This window comes from Chiloscyllium plagiosum, chromosome 36, assembly GCF_004010195.1.
Source record: "Chiloscyllium plagiosum isolate BGI_BamShark_2017 chromosome 36, ASM401019v2, whole genome shotgun sequence".
Classification (NCBI taxonomy): domain Eukaryota; kingdom Metazoa; phylum Chordata; class Chondrichthyes; order Orectolobiformes; family Hemiscylliidae; genus Chiloscyllium; species Chiloscyllium plagiosum.
Window position 1 is genome coordinate 13,004,710 of NC_057745.1, and position 15,296 is coordinate 13,020,005.

Consider the following 15,296-nt stretch of genomic DNA (forward strand, 5'->3'; position numbering starts at 1 on the left):
CTTCTTACTGATAGTGACTATAACATCATTCGTGTAGCCAATCACTAACAGTCACAAATGTTTTCCTTCCTTCTCCTTCCCTTCCAAAATGAGTGTTTGAGCTTGCTATGGAACAAAGCTTTGGCAAATCCTCATCGATTTCTAATAACCATTCAGTAAATGTAGCACTTGATGCAATTTTTACTTCAGCCAAATTTGTTCCCAGGGAGGATTTGAAGTTATGAGCATACCTGAAAAGTTTACCTTTCTCTTTGCTTTTCACAAAGTAAATTCAAATGCTGCATGAAGGATTAAAAGTTGGTGCATTTTTGAAAATTATTATGATGTATGTAGGCAAATTAATTATTTTGCTTTAAGCCATTTGTGATGCTCTCTTGGGGAATCTCTTGCCAATTCCCCAGACAAAGTAGTGGATAATAAAACCGAAAGAACTGTGGATGCCATAAATTAGAAACAAAAACAAATTTGATAAATTTCAGCAGGTCTGAAAGCATCTGTAAAGAGAAGTCAGAGTTAACATTTTGGGTTCAATGACAATTCCTCAGACCCTTCTGAGGAAGGTTTACCAGACCTGAAAGGTTAACTGATTTATCTTCGTAGATTCTGCCAGACCTACTGAGCTTTTCCAGCAATTTGTTTTTGTAGTGGAGAATAAATAAACCCCTGATGTGCCATGAAGCAGAAAATAGCTGTTTAAGTGTGAGGAAATGTTTGTGTTGGATCTTTTATGATGAGTGTGCTCCCTTGCATAGGTCAAGAATGTTTTTTTGCTAACTGCCCTTTTATGCCACCCTAAAAGCTTATTCTCCCATGTTGATTATCTTTCTTTCAGCTTCACACAAACTTCATGATCTTTCTGCCCAAATTGGCTTGGAATATAACTCTAATCCATTGTCTTTTTTTCCTAGATGTCCCTTTGCAAAAAAAGGGTCTTTTGAACAAGCACAAAATGAAATCTCAGTATGTTAAATAAACACTAATAGTATCCCACAAGAGGTATTTTGATTTGGTTTTTAAGGTTAAAATCTCTAGACAATACAGTTTAACACATCATACAAATTCATTTTGTTTTGTATTCATAGTTTTACATGCAAAAATGGTCCATGGCAAGTTGTAACCTTTAATCAACAGCAACTTCTATGTAAATAGAACCATTTGCTGTAAAACATCCCAAACGTTCAAGAATAATGTAAAAGTGGACATGGATCTAAAGCTGAATTTTAGGAGGTCTCCCAAAACTCAGTCAAAATTGTTTCAGGTTAGAGCTAGGAAGCTGGATGGGCTAAAGCCATGTTGGTCAAAAATCACAGTATTTGCTGCCTGTATCCTAATGTTATGGATGAACAAATTAAGGAGGGAGGATGTTTGAACAGAGGCAGGAGTGAAATGAAAAGGTAATTATGACAGAGGTAAATGTTAGATCATCAGCTCAGTGGTTCTCTAGCTGCTGTCCCAGATTGAAGGGTCCAGCTTGTGCCTCTGGAAGAACTTCTAATGATGCCAAATCCTGGTATTTAAATGAGAAAATTTGGTCCCTCCAGGCATGGATAATAAAAGTCTGACATCATACTAGAAAAGGTGGTGATTACAGTACCGTGGTTATGCTGACAACTAAGGGTCTAGAAAACAAGGTTAAGAATGGTAGATGGTGGAAAAGAGCATTGTGCAGTGATTCTCTAATTATGGCTATATATAGCCACGTAGCTATACTCCACTGGACAGATGTTCAAGTGGATGGTGTGATCAACATGATTACAGACCAACAGAAAACAGTAAGCATGTTATTTGAGATCTAAGACTATGGTAGGAAGGATACTTGAGCTTCAAATCAGAGTTGAGAAAACTGGTCAAAAGGTTTGGGAGGTAAATGGTAGCCTGAGTGAAAACAGAGATTGAAGATGATGGGAGCTGATACCACTTATCCTCAAACTCCAATTTTAAAAAGGATAAAGTTAAAAATTTCAGCTTTGGTTATAGCCAAGTGTCAATTGAACTTTAGTGTTAGTCACATGTTCTTACAAGAACATTGCCTAATATTCCCAGCTCATTTAGAATTGAGATTGTGAGAAAAACCACATAGGCAAGCAGACATGCAGTTCCAAGTTTTTTGTCTAACTTCCATCCGTTAACTTTAATTGCCACAAATATAAAGATAATGGAAAGAAGGAGAGAAGCAGTTGTATAGGTCATGCCATTGCTGTTCACTTGTACAGGTGATGGGTCCACAAATAGAGTTTTAACAAACCAAGGTACTCCGAGACACAGCATATCAAATACATTGGAACCAACAATGTTCGACATGGCCATATCTCCCTTGCCTGTATTTAAAAAAAAATTGTATTCACTATTAGAGCAATTCATTTCCAATACCTTATGTTGTTATTTAAACAAAATGTCTGAATTCAGACAAGACAGTCCAAGAATTGCATCTGAAAGTTGTCAAAAGTGAAGGTACTTTCTGAGATCAAAGGACTGTGTTTAAGAGAAACAGTATCTGGGGTTGAGGGTTATTGAAGCTTAGAGATGGAAAGGTGGGGTGTTGAAGAGATTCAACAAGATTATGGTATACCAGCTTCTGTAATATAGATGCTAAGGTGATGTATGATTAAATGTATAAAATTTTGATTAAGCTTCAGGTTTTGAAAAAGACTGGGAGTACTGAAATGATAGTGTTGAGGTTTCTAACAGAATGGACGATGGGAGATAAAAGTGGTGCTTTGTCACAGAGTATAAAGCTTCATTTAGAACTAGAGGAAATGCTGAGGTTGAAAAGTTTAGAGAAGGTGAAACTAGCTGGCAGGAAGACAAAATCATGGAAAAAAGACATATCCAAAGATTCACAAATAGTGAAATTATTGGTAGGTACTGAAGGCAACAGCTTCAGCCTTAATGTTTAATAGATGGAATTTGCAGCTCTGAAGGTCAATAGCAGCGATAACCATTGGAAGAGGTGATAGAAATATTTGTTTTTAAAAAACAAAAACTTCAATCAGGAAATTTAAACCAATTGACCAAACTCCTTTGAAAATTCTTTAATTTTAAAGAGTCACTATTCCAGAGCAAGGGTGTCTGAACTACAGTCTAATCCTTAGATACCTTTAAATCTAGCCTATGTCCTAGGAGAAACCTGTTCTATTTCAACTTAATTTCTTATTGGCTTACCTTGTTTGAATTTGCAGGTGGAAAAATCTATATAAAAAGTTAATATCATGGATGCTGGAGAAAACTGAACAGGCCTCACAGCAGAGTTAATGTTGAGTCCAATATAACTTATTAAACTCCAAGGTGAAGTTCTGAAGAACTGCCATATCAGACCATTCACCCTTTCTCCATGATGCTGCCAGACCTGCTGAGATTTTCCAGCAGTTTGTGCTTTTTGAAAGATGTGTATGGCATCTCATCAACACCAGATACCTCAAAGCACTTTACAGCCAAAGTGTATGCATTTCAAGTGAGTCAATTTGCACAAGGCAAGCACCCACAAACAGCACTTTAATAAAAACAAATTATCCAGTCATAATATTGGTTTAGAGATAGTTCTTTCCCAGGATAATGGGAATAATACTAATGAGGCCACAGAGACCTGGGTTCAATTCCAGCCTCAGGCAATTGTCTGTGTGGAGTTTGCACATTCTCTCCATGTCTGCATGGGTTTCCTCTGGGTGTTCCGGTTCCCTCCCGCAGTCCAAAAACGTGCAGGTTAGGTGAATTGGCCATGCTAAATTGCCCGTAGTGTTAGGTGAAGGGGTAAATGTAGGGGAATGTGTCTGGGTGGGTTGCTCTTCAGAGGGTCAGTGTGGACTTGTTGGACTGAAGGGCCCGTTTCCACACTAAGTAATCTAATCTAATCTAATATCTCAGCTGAGGAGAGCTAACATCAGCTTCTCAGTACTCCATATCAGCCTTGCTTTTTTATGCCAAAGCTGGAGTTTTGAAAAGGACTTTTTTGCCATTGTTAGATAAATACAAATAATCAGTTCTTGTATTAAATTAATGGAGAGCCACAATTTTTATAACGTGCATCTGCCAGGTCTTTTCTACCATCACTTGCCTTGTACTCAAGTTATATCTTGTCTGCTGCATAAACTGCTCTTGGTGAAAGTACAAGTAGGGCTATGATCCTCCAAATCATAGCAGAACACAAGGATTCTTCTTTGGGTTTTAAAATCATTTCATTTTCTCCATGGGGCAGCATGGTGGCTCAGTGGTTAGCACTGCTGCCTCACAGCGCAAGCGACCAGGGTTTGATTCTAGCCTCTGGCGACTGTGTGGAGTTTGCACATTCTCCCCATGTCTCGGGATTTCCTCCCACAATCCAAAGATGTGCAGGTCAGGTGAATTGGCTATGCTAAATTGCCCATAGTGTTAGATGGATTAGTCAGGGGTAAATATAGGGTAGGGGAATGGTCTTGGTGGGTTACTCTTCAGAGGGTCGGTGTGGACCTGTTAGGCCAAAGAGCCTGTTTCCATATCGGGGAATCTAATCTAAAGAAGAAATCCTTTTGTTCTTAATGACTAGGAAACCTCAATCTTTCTGGCTGGATGGTAGGTCCCTGGAATTCACTGGTTGGTTTGATGCATGAGACAGAAATGTTAATTTAAAGAAGGAATTTGCATCTGCATCTGAAGTGCTACAATCTGCAAAATACTGATAAGTTGTATTAGACCTATTTTTCTAAATCAGCCTGTTTAGAGATGTTATCACACAGCTCTGGAGGAGGTGGTTATGGACAGCTAGTTTATTCAGATGACGCAGACATGAAGGACTGAATGGCTTCTGTGTGCTATAATTTTTTCTATATTAGAATTTCACATTTAAAAGAATCTTGGTACAGTAATACCATAAGGCACAAATTCATTATCTTTTAATATGCTGATTCACATTTCTAGCATTGATTACTTGGCTTTTTGGATTAGCCTTTTCACAAAATGTATTCATACCTTCTCTGGCTACAAGTACACTGGCCACCGTGTCTGGAATACTGGTGCCTGCTGCCAACAGCGTGAGCCCCATCACTGTGTCAGGAATTTCGAGAGTTTCACCTGAATAATAAGTAATTAAGTAACGTTGAGTTGTCTGAGTTACGGAACATCCCTCTCACTGCCTGTATTTATTAATAGTCAAAATCTTTGAAGTGAAACAAGACAAGTTTGATTATATGATACAGTTGTCTTCTACAATTTCAGCACAATAACGTTATTTCAAATTAGTTGATGTGATATGTTTTGATGGACACTGAAAATTTGTATGCTCTAAGGCCCACATTTGATCAGGAAAGCTGTAGAATTATGCTTACCCGTTTAGTTATAATCTGAATAATAAAAGTTGTACAAAAATGTTTCAGACTTCAAGTTGTAACATATGGCCATAATTTAAGACTTAGCTAATTTTTCATGTTGGGCTCTCATGTTATTTTTCAAAAAGCTTTTACCAATGTAGGTTTTTTTTCAGTTAATTTACATGAACAAAAACCAAGTTCAAAACACAACTGTACAACATGCTATATAAACAAAAAGTGAAACCAAAAAAGTTCTGGCAATTCACAGAAGGTTAGGTTAACATTGTATTTAAATCCACAAAAGGATATGCCTTTGCCTAGTTAGATAATCATTACTTTACCTGTTTGCAGTTATGTAATATATACAGTTACTATTTTTAACAATGGTTTGGAAAATGTGAACAGTGGTCAGATAATGTTTTACTACTCCAACAAAGGAGGTTGAGGTGCCATCTTTGGCTAAGGCAGCAAAGGTGAGTCTCAACTGGCTTCAAAGTACATCATACCATTCTTCAAAGTGGAGTTCTTCCTGTGACCTGACCAACTCATCTTCAAAATATAACAATTTGTTAACATTTATTTAAACTAAAGATTAGTGCAGCAGTGTCACCAACATGTTTAAATCTACATAACCATGTGTTAAATTTGTCAGTTAATGAGGATATTGTCCATTTTGTCCATTGATATTCTGCACAAGTTTATTAAAACATTACACAAAAACCTCTATGGGGTGAAGTGTTCTAATACTTTGCCTCTTGCTTTGTCAATAAGTAACTAAGTAAGTTGTGCAACATGTATTTCCACTTATACAAAGACCAGTGTAAGGTTATTCTACAAAAGTAGAAGTTTTACAACCTAAACATCAAATGTGCAAGTTCAAAGTTTGTGAGAAGATTTGTAGCTCGGGTGCTCATTGCTGTGGTTCTGTTCACCGAGCTGGAAGTTTTTGTTGCAAACGTTTCGTCCCCTATCTAGGTGACATCGTCAGTGCTTGGGAGCCTTCTGTGAAGCGCTTCTGTGGTGTTTCCTCCGGCATTTATAGTGGCCTGTCCCTGCCGCTTCCGGTTGTCAGTTTCAGCTGTCCACTGTAGTGGCCGGTATATTGGGTCAAGGTCGATGTGTTTATTGATGGAGTTTGTGGATGAGTGCCATGCTTCTAGGAATTCCCTGGCTGTTCTTTGTTTGGCTTGCCCTATAATGGTAGTCGAATTCATGTTGCTTGTCGTCTGCATGTGTGGCTACTAGGGATAGCTGGTCGTGTCGTTTCGTGGCTAGTTGATGTTCGTGGATGCGGATCGTTAGCTGTCTTCCTGTTTGTCCTATATAGTGTTTTGTACAGTCCTTGCATGGGATTTTGTACACTACGTTAGTTTTGCTCATGCTGGGTATCGGGTCCTTCGTTCTGGTGAGTTGTTGTCTGAGTGTGGCTGTTGGTTTGTGTGCTGTTATAAGTCCTAGTGGTCACAGTAGTCTGGCTGTCAGTTCAGAGGTGTTCTTGATGTATGGTAGTGTGGCTATTCCTTTGGGTTGTGGCATGTCATCGTTCCGTTGTCTTTCCCTTAGGCATCTGTTGATGAAATTGCGAGGATATCCGTTTTTGGCGAATACCTTGTATAGGTGTTCCTCTTCCTCTTTTTGCATTCTGGTGTGCTATATAGGACAAACAGGAAGACAGCTAACGATCCGCATCCACGAACATCAACTAGCCACGAAATGACACAACCAGCTATCCTTAGTAGCCACACACGCAGACGACAGGCAACATGAATTCGACTGGAACAACACTACCATTATAGGGCGCCAAACAAAGAACAGCCAGGGAATTCCTAGAAGCATGGCACTCATCCACAAACTCCATCAACAAACACATCGACCTGGACCCAATATACCGGCCACTGAAACTGACAACCGGAAGCGGCAGGGACAGGCCACTATAAATGCCGGAGGAAACACCACAGAAGCGCTTCACAGGAGGCTCCCAAGCACTGAGGATGTCACCTAGACAGGGGACGAAACGTTTGCAACAAAAACTTCCAGCTCGGCGAACAGAACCACAGCATCAATGTGCAAGGTTAGTTACATGAGAGAATGTATCGAATGCACATCTTAGTTTCCAATGGTTCATTGTATAATTGAGATGATTGGACAAATTGAAGAACAGGAAAAAGGTCATTCATAGCAGTGAGTAAATAACAGCAAGACTCAAATTTATATTTAATTTGCACAAAAAGGACAACAAACTGAATAATAGGTTGTTCTTACCTACAATGGATACCATCCAAACTAACACATATGTAAATCCAGAAATCCACACAGCACTCAGGAAAAAAGTGAGCATGAACCACTTTCTCCATTGATGTCTACGACAATCAGGGGTAGTGATGGACAGCAAAGCAGCAATGGGGAGTGATAGTACCCACATGATTCGCTTTGCATCTGATTCAGGCACTTCAAAAACATGGGATTTGTCTGTATGAAAACAAAATGGCCTGATCATATGATTCCAATATTGAAAGCACAATGAGATCCATTTAAATTATTCAGATCTAGTTCAACTTTTTTCATCCTCTTGGATTTCTGTGAAGAACCTGGTCATGATTTTCTCTGTTAGAAAGATAAAACATTTAAGTTGATGACATTGAAACAAAACAACAATGGAAACAATTCACTTCCCAGTGGATATGCTGACATTTCAGGTATAGACTCTTCATTGGAATAATTTTGATAAAATGTCATCAAATGTACAGCAGCTACCCTTTGAACCAATATGACCATCCAATTTGATCATGGCTAATGTATATCTTATCCAAGGAAAGAATTTTCATCCAAAATGTTAGTTTATGATCGAGATGGGAAGAGTGCTCTCTCTCTCTCTCTCTGGTCCCACTACTCCACTAGTTTAATGGTTTTACTTAGTTTCTGATATGGCAATTTTATGCCTTTGTATGCTATTAAACTTAAAATCCATCAATCAGGTTTCTATTAAAAAGCCCAAATTATTGACTATAAACAAAGAAAACTTAGTGACAATGCAAAACTGGTCAACATTTTGTAGTATAAAAAGATATAAATCTTAACCCTCTGACTAAAACAAATTCTCACATACAAGGTGAAGGTGACAGGGAATAACAGATTTTTCTTTGCAATGATTCAAATCTGTGGGGTTGGGGAGGACAGGGGTAAGATGACAAAAACAACCAGTGTGTCTAGTTCTTGAAGTTAAAGAAAAGCATAGGTTGTGGATAATGCAGATGTCTGCTGGTCTGATTTTCATGGACACAAAGTTGGGCTGTCACCTGGGATCACAACTAACAGAGCTTGATAAAGATTGTTCTTCAGGAGGACAAATCAGAGTTCAAACTAGACCTAAGCTTCAGCTACTACTTTGGACCCATAACAAGAGTTCATTCAGGAAAAGGAGAACTGGATAATGCAGATGTCTGCTGGTCTGATGTTCATGGACACAAAGTTGGGCTGTCACCTGGGATCACAACTAACAGAGCTTGATGAAGATTGTTCTTCAGGAGGACAAATCAGAGTTCAAACTAGACCTAAGCTTCAGCTACTACTTTGGACCCATAACAAGAGTTCATTCAGGAAAAGGAGAACTGAACTGGGAAACTCTTCTCTCCTCCAGGATATCCACCAGCTGAAAAATCTAAACCAATAAACAAACTCTGAAGCAGAAGGTACAACCCCAGGCAGAGGGCTCACAGTAAACAAACTGTTCAAGGTGACTGAAAAAAAAACGTTTCACTTCCCTTTCATTGATCTAAAAAAAAAAATCCAGGTATGCACAATCCTTCAAACTCCCAAGAATGCAAGGATGTTTGTTGTCACAAGGCAATCTAAAAATGAGAGGTCATAGAATCAAGATAAGAGGTAGCAGATTTAAAAAAAGAGATGGTGAGTCTAAAATTCACTACCCTAGAGTGTGGAGGACACCAGGACATTGAATAAATTTAAAGGAACAAACCGAGAGATTTTCAATCAATAATATGTTGAAGAGATATGGAGAGCAGGCACAAGGTCGAGATGAGAACAGCCAGGATCATATTAAAGGTAAACGGGCAGGAGGAACACCCCATTAAATGGCCGGGCAGGCCGGAAGGCTGAATTGCCTACTACTGCACCTAGTTATGTTCTTAAACTATTCTCCATTTTAAAATTTGATTTACTTTTTCCATTATATTGTGTTTTCATTTTGAACTTGGTCTTTTAGTTTTGACTAAAAACATATCCAAAAAAAATTATATCCACCCATCCTCAGTGAACCGTTGAATGTTATCAAAATTTTCTATTTTGGGGTCCTTCTATTCTGGGGATACTTTTTACTTTTGTTTTTTTATTGGAGGTTCTTCAACACTTCACGTGTTCACCTTTTCTTAAAATCACCCACTTTCCAGGCCATTCACACCTCAATATATAAAGCTTTTTCAGCATTTTGTTCTATTATTTGATTGAGATGATGCATTCCTATATCAAGGTTACCGAATAAAGATAGATGTTCCACAAACATTACGGCATTTTCTTTACCCTCCCATTTTCCAATTCTATTATTAGACTTGTTTATTTTTCTCAGTACTGAAGGAAGACTAGTTCAAGACATCAACCATTTCCCCACAGATACTGACTGATAGGATTACACTACACTATTCACAATACAATTTTGGTTCTTTTGGGACAGAGATAATTTTAACCATAAATTTTACAACTATTTAATTTTGTTCATAGCGTTCCCCTTATACTGCAATTTCAATAGTTTCTATCCAGCAGAATTCTGCTCAACAGTAATACCATGTTAGAGTTCAAATCTGGAGTCAACGTCCAAATGGAGTCATTAATTGAGTGGTCATTGGCTTGTCAAAAGCATTCTGCTCCCTGTAGAGTTCAAGCACCATATGAAAAATAACTCCAGAGCACAGCAGGCTGAATGACCTCCTGTCAATAAGAACAATTTAGCTAATACCCCACACTGACCTTTTTCTACCCCCTCTCAAAGCCTTGGGAATATTTTTCTCCTCGGGAATATTCTTCCCCTCCGCTAATTGTCCAATTCCCTTTTGTGGCACAAAATCACATCTGCCAGTACCATATCGTCAAACACTGCATTCCAAATCCTAACCACCTGTTCCAATGAATTTTCTTTTCATAGAGTCAGAGATATACAGCACAGAAACAGACCCTTTGGTCCAACTTATCCATGCCAACCAGACATCCTAAATAAATCTAGTCCCATTTGCCAGCATGTGGCCCATATCACTCCAAACCCTTCCTATTCATATACTCATCCATATTCCAATTAAATGTTGCAATTGTACCAGCCTCCACCACTTCCTCTGGCAGCTCATTCCATACACATACCACCCTGTGTGTGAAAAAGTTACCCCTTAGGTCTCTTTTATATCTTTCCCCTCTCACCCTAAACGTATGCCCTCTAGTTCTGGACTCCCCGACCCCATGGAAAAGACTTTGTCTATTTATCCTATCCAAGCCCCTCCTGATTTTATAAACCTCTATAAGGTCACTCAGCATTCGACACTCCAGGGAAAAAAGCCCCAGCCTATTCAGCCTCTCTCTATAGCTCAAACCCTCCAACAACATCCTTGTAATTTTTTTAAAAAATCCTTTCAAGTTGCACAACATCCTTCCTACAGCAGCGAGGCCAGAATTGCGCATAGTATTCCAAAAGTGAACTAATATCCTGTATAGCCATAACACGACCTCCCAACTCCTATACTCAAGGTACTGGTAAATGTAAGCATACCAAATGCCTTCTTCACTATCCTATCTACCTGCGACTCCACTTTCATGGAACTATGAACCTGCACTCCAAGATCTCTTTGTTCAGCAATACTTTCCAAGATCTTACCGTTAAGTGTATAAGTCCTGCCCTGATTTAGAGTCATAGGGATATACAGCACAGAAACAGACCCTTCAGTTCAACTCATGCATGCTGACCAGATGTCCCAACCCAATCTAGTCCCACCTGCCAGCACCCAGCCCATATCCCTCCAAACCCTTCCTATTCATATACTCATCCAAATGCCTTTTAAATGTTGCAATTGTAACAGCCTCCACCACTTCCTCTGGCAGCTCATTCCATATACATACCACCCTCTGTGTGAAAAAGTTACCCCTTAGGTCTCTTTTATATCTTTCCCCTCTCACCCTAAACCTATGCCCTCTAGTTCTGGACTCCCCGACCCCAGGGAAAAGACTTTGTCTATTTATCCTATCCATGCCCCTCATGATTTTATAAACCTCTGTAAGGTCACCCCTCAGTCTCCACCGCTCCAGAGGAAACAGCCCGAGCCTATTCAACCTCTCCCTAAAGCTCAAATCCTCCAACCCTGGAAACATTCTTATAAGTCTTTTTTAAGCCCTTTCAAGTTTCACAACATCATTCTAATAGGAAGGAGACAAGAATTGCATGCAATATTCCAACAGTGGCTTAACCAATGTCCTGTACAGCCGCCACATGACCTCCCAACTCCTGTCCTCAATACTCTGACCAATAAAGGGAAGCATACCAAACGCCTTCTTCACTATCCTACCTACCTGCGACTCCACTTTCAAGGAGCTATGAACCTGCACTCCAAGGTCTCTTTGTTCAGCAACACTCCCTAGGATCTTACCATTAAGTGTATAAGTCCTGCTAAGATTTGCTTTCCCAAAACACAGCACCTCGCATTTATCTGAATTAAACTCCATCTGCCACTTCTCAGCCCATTGGCTCATCTGATCAAGATCCTGATGTACTCTGAGGTAACCTTCTTCACTGTCCACTACCCCTCCAATTTTGGTGTTTTCTGCAAACTTACTAACCTATGTCCTGTGTTCACATCCCAACAAAGCGGGTGGACCAAGCCTAATCCTCTTGGCACATGACTGGTCACAGCCCTCCAGTCTGAAAATATACCCTCTACTAGTACCCTGTCTTCTACCTTCCAGCCAGACCTGTATATAAATGGCTAGTTCACTCTTTATTCCATGTATCCATTACCTTATTTTGTTTCTTATGCTGTTGCCAAATCAATTTAAAACTAATGTCCACTGGCCCAATTTCACCTAGAAATCTAAATTTTTGTTTGTTACAAATGCACACTTTAGATTAGTAGCTCCATATTGAATTGTGACAGCAGAACAAGTGGACACAAGATTATTTAATAATAAATGGGATGGAGAATTGATATGAAGGTCAATATCTGACAGACCAGAGTATGTCACAAAATGTCAGAAATCTACATAGCACAGAAACTGAAAGAAACACATTGGTTGGCTTAATAGTAATTGGCATCATTATCCTGTGAAATGCATATTTGGTTTTTATTTAAGAAGAGTAGTTTCAATTCCATTTAGTTACCATCGAATTAAAAAAAATGTACATTATTTCATGAGATGTAGATCAGGGTGACTAAATGGGACAGCACAGTGGCTCAGTAGTTAGCACTGCTGCCTCAGTGTCAGGAACCTGGGTTTGATTCCACCCTCAGGCAATTGTCTGTGTGGTTTGCACATTCTCCCTGTATTTGCATGGGTTTTCTCCAGATGCTTTGCTTTCCTCCCACAGTCCGAAGGTGTCCAGGTTAAGGGATTGGCTATGGGAAATGCAGGGTTACAGGTATAGGGAAGGGGGCTGGATCTGGGTAAAATCCTCTTCACAGGATTAGTGTGAATTTGATAGTCCAAATGGCTAGCTGCCACACAGAATCGCTCCAATGACTCTACCAAGGGCCAACATTTAAGTGCTATGGAGATGGTGCTAAGCTGTCTTCCTGCACCTTTGCAATCCTTACACTATAGTTATTGCCACAGTGCTGCTTGGAAAGAAGTTCCAGGATTTTGATCCTATGACCATAAAGCAATACTGACGGTTTCAAGAGAGAATGGGTATTGGTTAGGGATAGTGTTCCCTTTGCATCAGTTGCCCTTGTCCTGCTAGTCAGTAAATGTCTCTGGCTTGGAAGGTGCTATTGCAAGGTGTCTTACTGAGTTGCTGTTGTGGTTTTGTTATCAGTGCCTACTACTGTCACTATGTAGCAATTTAGGGAATAAATATTTAAGGTGTTGGATGAGGTCCAAACTAGGTAGCCTGTTTTGTTCTAGCAAGTGCTGAATTTTGAATATTCATGGCTCTACTTTCATCCAGGTAAGTGGAGAGAATTCTTTCACACTCCTGATTTGTGGATGCTGAACAGACATGTTGATGTAGGGGAACACCAACAGGTTACACCCACAGCATTCCCACCCTGACCCAATTTTGTTGGCAGTATTTTTAGGACTAGTCCAGTTCAGTCTCTGGTCAATAATAACACCCAGGATGTTGATTGGAGGTTACAGCAGTAGTAATACCATTGAATGTTAAGGGGTGATGGTTATTACCTATCCTCCTTTGGCAAGTAACATTTACACCACAAATCAGTCCAATCCTGAAGTTATCCAGATACCTGTAATCGCCACAGATGTATACAGCAGCCTTAGTACATGAGGAGAGAGGTTTGTTTGCAAATGGCGCTGAACATTGTGTAATTGCGACTTGTGACCTAAACTGAGGTGCTCTTCAGAGGGTCAGTGTGAACTTGATAGGCTAAATGACCTGCTTCCCCATTGTAGGGATTTTATGATGATGGAAAGCAACTATTTAAAATAACCCGAAATGATCATAAGTCAGGTCTTTCAAAAATTAAAACCATGTCTTGTATTCATACAAATACTTTAAGTTATACATTCATAAATTATAAAAGGACCCGGTGTACATTGTTCTAGGCCTGGAATTTCAATGAGGGCCAGACCAGATAAGGATAACAAAATTTCCTTCTGTTTAAAAGAAAACAAATCCGTTTTTTCTGACAATAGTTTCATAATCAATTTCTAATTAAAGCTAGTCTAATAGTGAGCAACCAAGTTCAAATTTCACCATCTGTGAAGTTGAAACTCATGACCCCAGAGCATTTTAGACTGGCGCTCTGGATTACTTATCCGATAGCGCTGCCATCTTCTTTCCATGTGTAAAAAATGGTTTAAATGGTACTTCCCTAGAAGACCATTGCTAATACCTTGTGGTAGTTACAACCCCTATAGGTATGCAATAGTGGGCAAGGGTGGTTTGAATTAGCTTGGAGCCACAAATCTATTTTAGGCCTAGTGATGGTGATGGGGAAACCCCACTGTAGAGTACCTTGAAAAGACACTTCTTTACAATGGAAGGTTTCTTGCACAAGTGATGCGAGAAGTCCAACTGTGTTTCGTCACGTATGATTACTAGGTCATAACCAGTTGATAGAGGTACATCTATTCTCTCCAAATGCTAGAGTAGAACTTTGACTCTACCCATAGACTATAGGTGAAATCTGTAGAATGGTTGAAGTCATTATGACAATGAACATTAATCTTTTCAGAGCTATTACCTTATATAATTGCTTACCTTCTAGAATTAAACAGCTCAATACATTTTTGAAAATACAGATATGTGGCCATCATTTCAAAATCCCTTCAACTGATTAAAATATTGGGGTGAGGAAACATGCTTTGTACAAAGTTGCATCAGTGGCTTGAAGTTATAGCTATTATGAACACAAGTTATTTCCAAAAAGGTGTTTTTGATGCTGCACACACGTTAGCACACTAATTAATTCTCTTGATATTTTTCATTAGTTAAAAAATACTACATGGATAATTCCATTGACTCCTTCAGTTCTGAACACTCTAGAAAACACTTGCCCATTCACCAGCCCATTTTAATCATCCTTTAATGTTGTATGTGTTAAACAATCTACACCTCACTGGAGTAGGTTACCTCCCATCCTTTTTAAAAAAAAAAGGTGGAATGTACTGGGGGGAGTGAGGACTGTAGATGCTCGAGATCAGAACTGAAAATGTGTTGCTGGAAAAGCGCAGCAGGTCAGGCAGCATCCAAGGAACAGGAGAATCGATGTTTCGGGCATAAGCCCTTCTTCAGGAATGAGGAAAGTGTGTCCAGCAGGCTAAGATAAAAGGTAGGAAGGAGGGACTTGG

At 39.4% G+C, this 15,296-nt stretch overlaps 1 protein-coding gene across 1 annotated transcript in view; it reads right to left on the minus strand.

Annotated features, from left to right (window-relative positions):
* Positions 1-997: 997 nt before the first annotated feature.
* Positions 998-15,296, minus strand: part of slc24a5 (solute carrier family 24 member 5) — a 28,794-nt gene continuing 14,495 nt past the window's right edge. Inside the window, exons 7-9 of the mRNA XM_043677346.1 lie at positions 7,542-7,748; positions 4,942-5,043; positions 998-2,318 (exon numbers count right to left, since the gene is read on the minus strand). Of these exons, the coding sequence (XP_043533281.1) occupies positions 2,002-2,318; positions 4,942-5,043; positions 7,542-7,748 (626 nt within the window). The 3' untranslated portion in view covers positions 998-2,001. The remainder of the gene's footprint in view (positions 2,319-4,941; positions 5,044-7,541; positions 7,749-15,296) is intronic.